Below are 1,406 nucleotides of genomic sequence, written 5' to 3' on the forward strand. Positions count from 1 at the left end.
GTGTGTGTGTGTGTGTGCGTGCGTGCCAGGTGAGGAGTCGAGGGCTGCCAGACGACCACGCAGGCCCAATTCGGATCGTTGATATAGAGGGCGTCGATGCCAACATGTGCTGTGGAACCCATGTGTCTAACCTCAGTCACTTACAGGTTCAACTATACGCATACACACACACACACACACTTAGATATGCCTCATTTTACTTATGTGCATTACTTAACACATTCATATTTAATTTGTAACATGTCTCTCTGTCTCTATCAGGTGATAAAGCTCCTGGGAACTGAGAAAGGAAAGAAAAACAAAACCAACCTGATCTTCCTGGCAGGAAACAGGGTTCTGAAGTATGCTGAGAAAAGCTACAGCACAGAGCGATCACTGGTGGCTCTACTGAAGTAAGTCTGAATCCTCAAAACATCACCACCGAGTTTAAACTCATTCACAAAGTTCGCAGTGAAAAGAAAAATCCGTCGTCATTCAACAGAACCGGGCCTGACGACCACGTCAACGCCGTTGACAAGTTGCAGAAGTCTGTCAAGTTACTACAGAAAGTAAGAGCATTTCATCAGTGATTTCTTCTCTAGATGCACACTCACATTTACAACACAGCCCCATTTAGATGAGAATCTTGAGACGTGTGCAGGCTGCTTACTGTCATTAAAATGTCTTGGGCAGACTAATCTGAGCCTGCTTCGAGACATGGCCGTCCTCATCACTCAGAACTTCAAGAACGACCCCCACAGAGGAAACCTTTTCAGCTTGCACAAGTAAGAGGCTCTTCTTTAAGTTGAAGGTCTTGTTTGTAGATGCAGCATTATATATTGTCTTAATATTGGAAAACCCACAGCAATGTCCTAGACATCACAAGGGGGTCAAGTTCATGCATTAATAGAAGTGTTTTTTTTTCCAACAGAAAAGAGGGTGACAATGAGTTCATGAATATCATTGCCAACGAAATAAATACTGAGGTAAGATATTGGTAGTAGCGGTTACATTTTGTTTTATTTGGTTTTCGTTAAGCCTTGTTTTGTCTGCTCTTAGGAAACTTTGGTTTTCCTGACTGTTGGAGAGGAGAAAGGACCGGGTTTGTTTCTACTCGCTGGACCCAGTGGACCAGTGGCTGACCTGGGACCGCGGTAAGAGACAACCACTCCTATTACTTTCTAGTCTCAGCTTTCCAAAGACAAACGTTAATGTAGGTTGGTACTCTATGAATTGTCTGTGCTCTCCAGGGTGTTAGAGATGCTCCAAGGGAAGGGGGCGGGGAAAACCGGACGTTTCCAGGGCAAAGCCAACAGCCTCGCGCGGAGAGGGGAGGTGGAGGCTCTCCTGCAGCAGCACTGCAAACATCACACCTCAGAGGAAGAATAAACCCAGCGGGGGTTCAATACAAATCCAACTTTTTTTTT

The 1,406-nt window shown here is 45.2% G+C and overlaps 1 protein-coding gene across 1 annotated transcript in view; it reads left to right on the forward strand.

The window, feature by feature from the left end:
• Positions 1 to 1,401, forward strand: part of aarsd1 (alanyl-tRNA synthetase domain containing 1) — a 3,094-nt gene extending 1,693 nt beyond the window's left edge. Inside the window, exons 6-12 of the mRNA XM_032502167.1 lie at positions 30 to 146; positions 262 to 392; positions 482 to 548; positions 673 to 764; positions 911 to 965; positions 1,039 to 1,133; positions 1,230 to 1,401. Coding sequence (XP_032358058.1) covers positions 30 to 146; positions 262 to 392; positions 482 to 548; positions 673 to 764; positions 911 to 965; positions 1,039 to 1,133; positions 1,230 to 1,368 — 696 coding nt within the window. The 3' untranslated portion in view covers positions 1,369 to 1,401. The remainder of the gene's footprint in view (positions 1 to 29; positions 147 to 261; positions 393 to 481; positions 549 to 672; positions 765 to 910; positions 966 to 1,038; positions 1,134 to 1,229) is intronic.
• The last annotated feature ends 5 nt before the right edge of the window (positions 1,402 to 1,406 follow it).

The sequence above is a fragment of the Etheostoma spectabile genome, chromosome 21, assembly GCF_008692095.1.
Source record: "Etheostoma spectabile isolate EspeVRDwgs_2016 chromosome 21, UIUC_Espe_1.0, whole genome shotgun sequence".
In the NCBI taxonomy this organism is placed as follows: domain Eukaryota; kingdom Metazoa; phylum Chordata; class Actinopteri; order Perciformes; family Percidae; genus Etheostoma; species Etheostoma spectabile.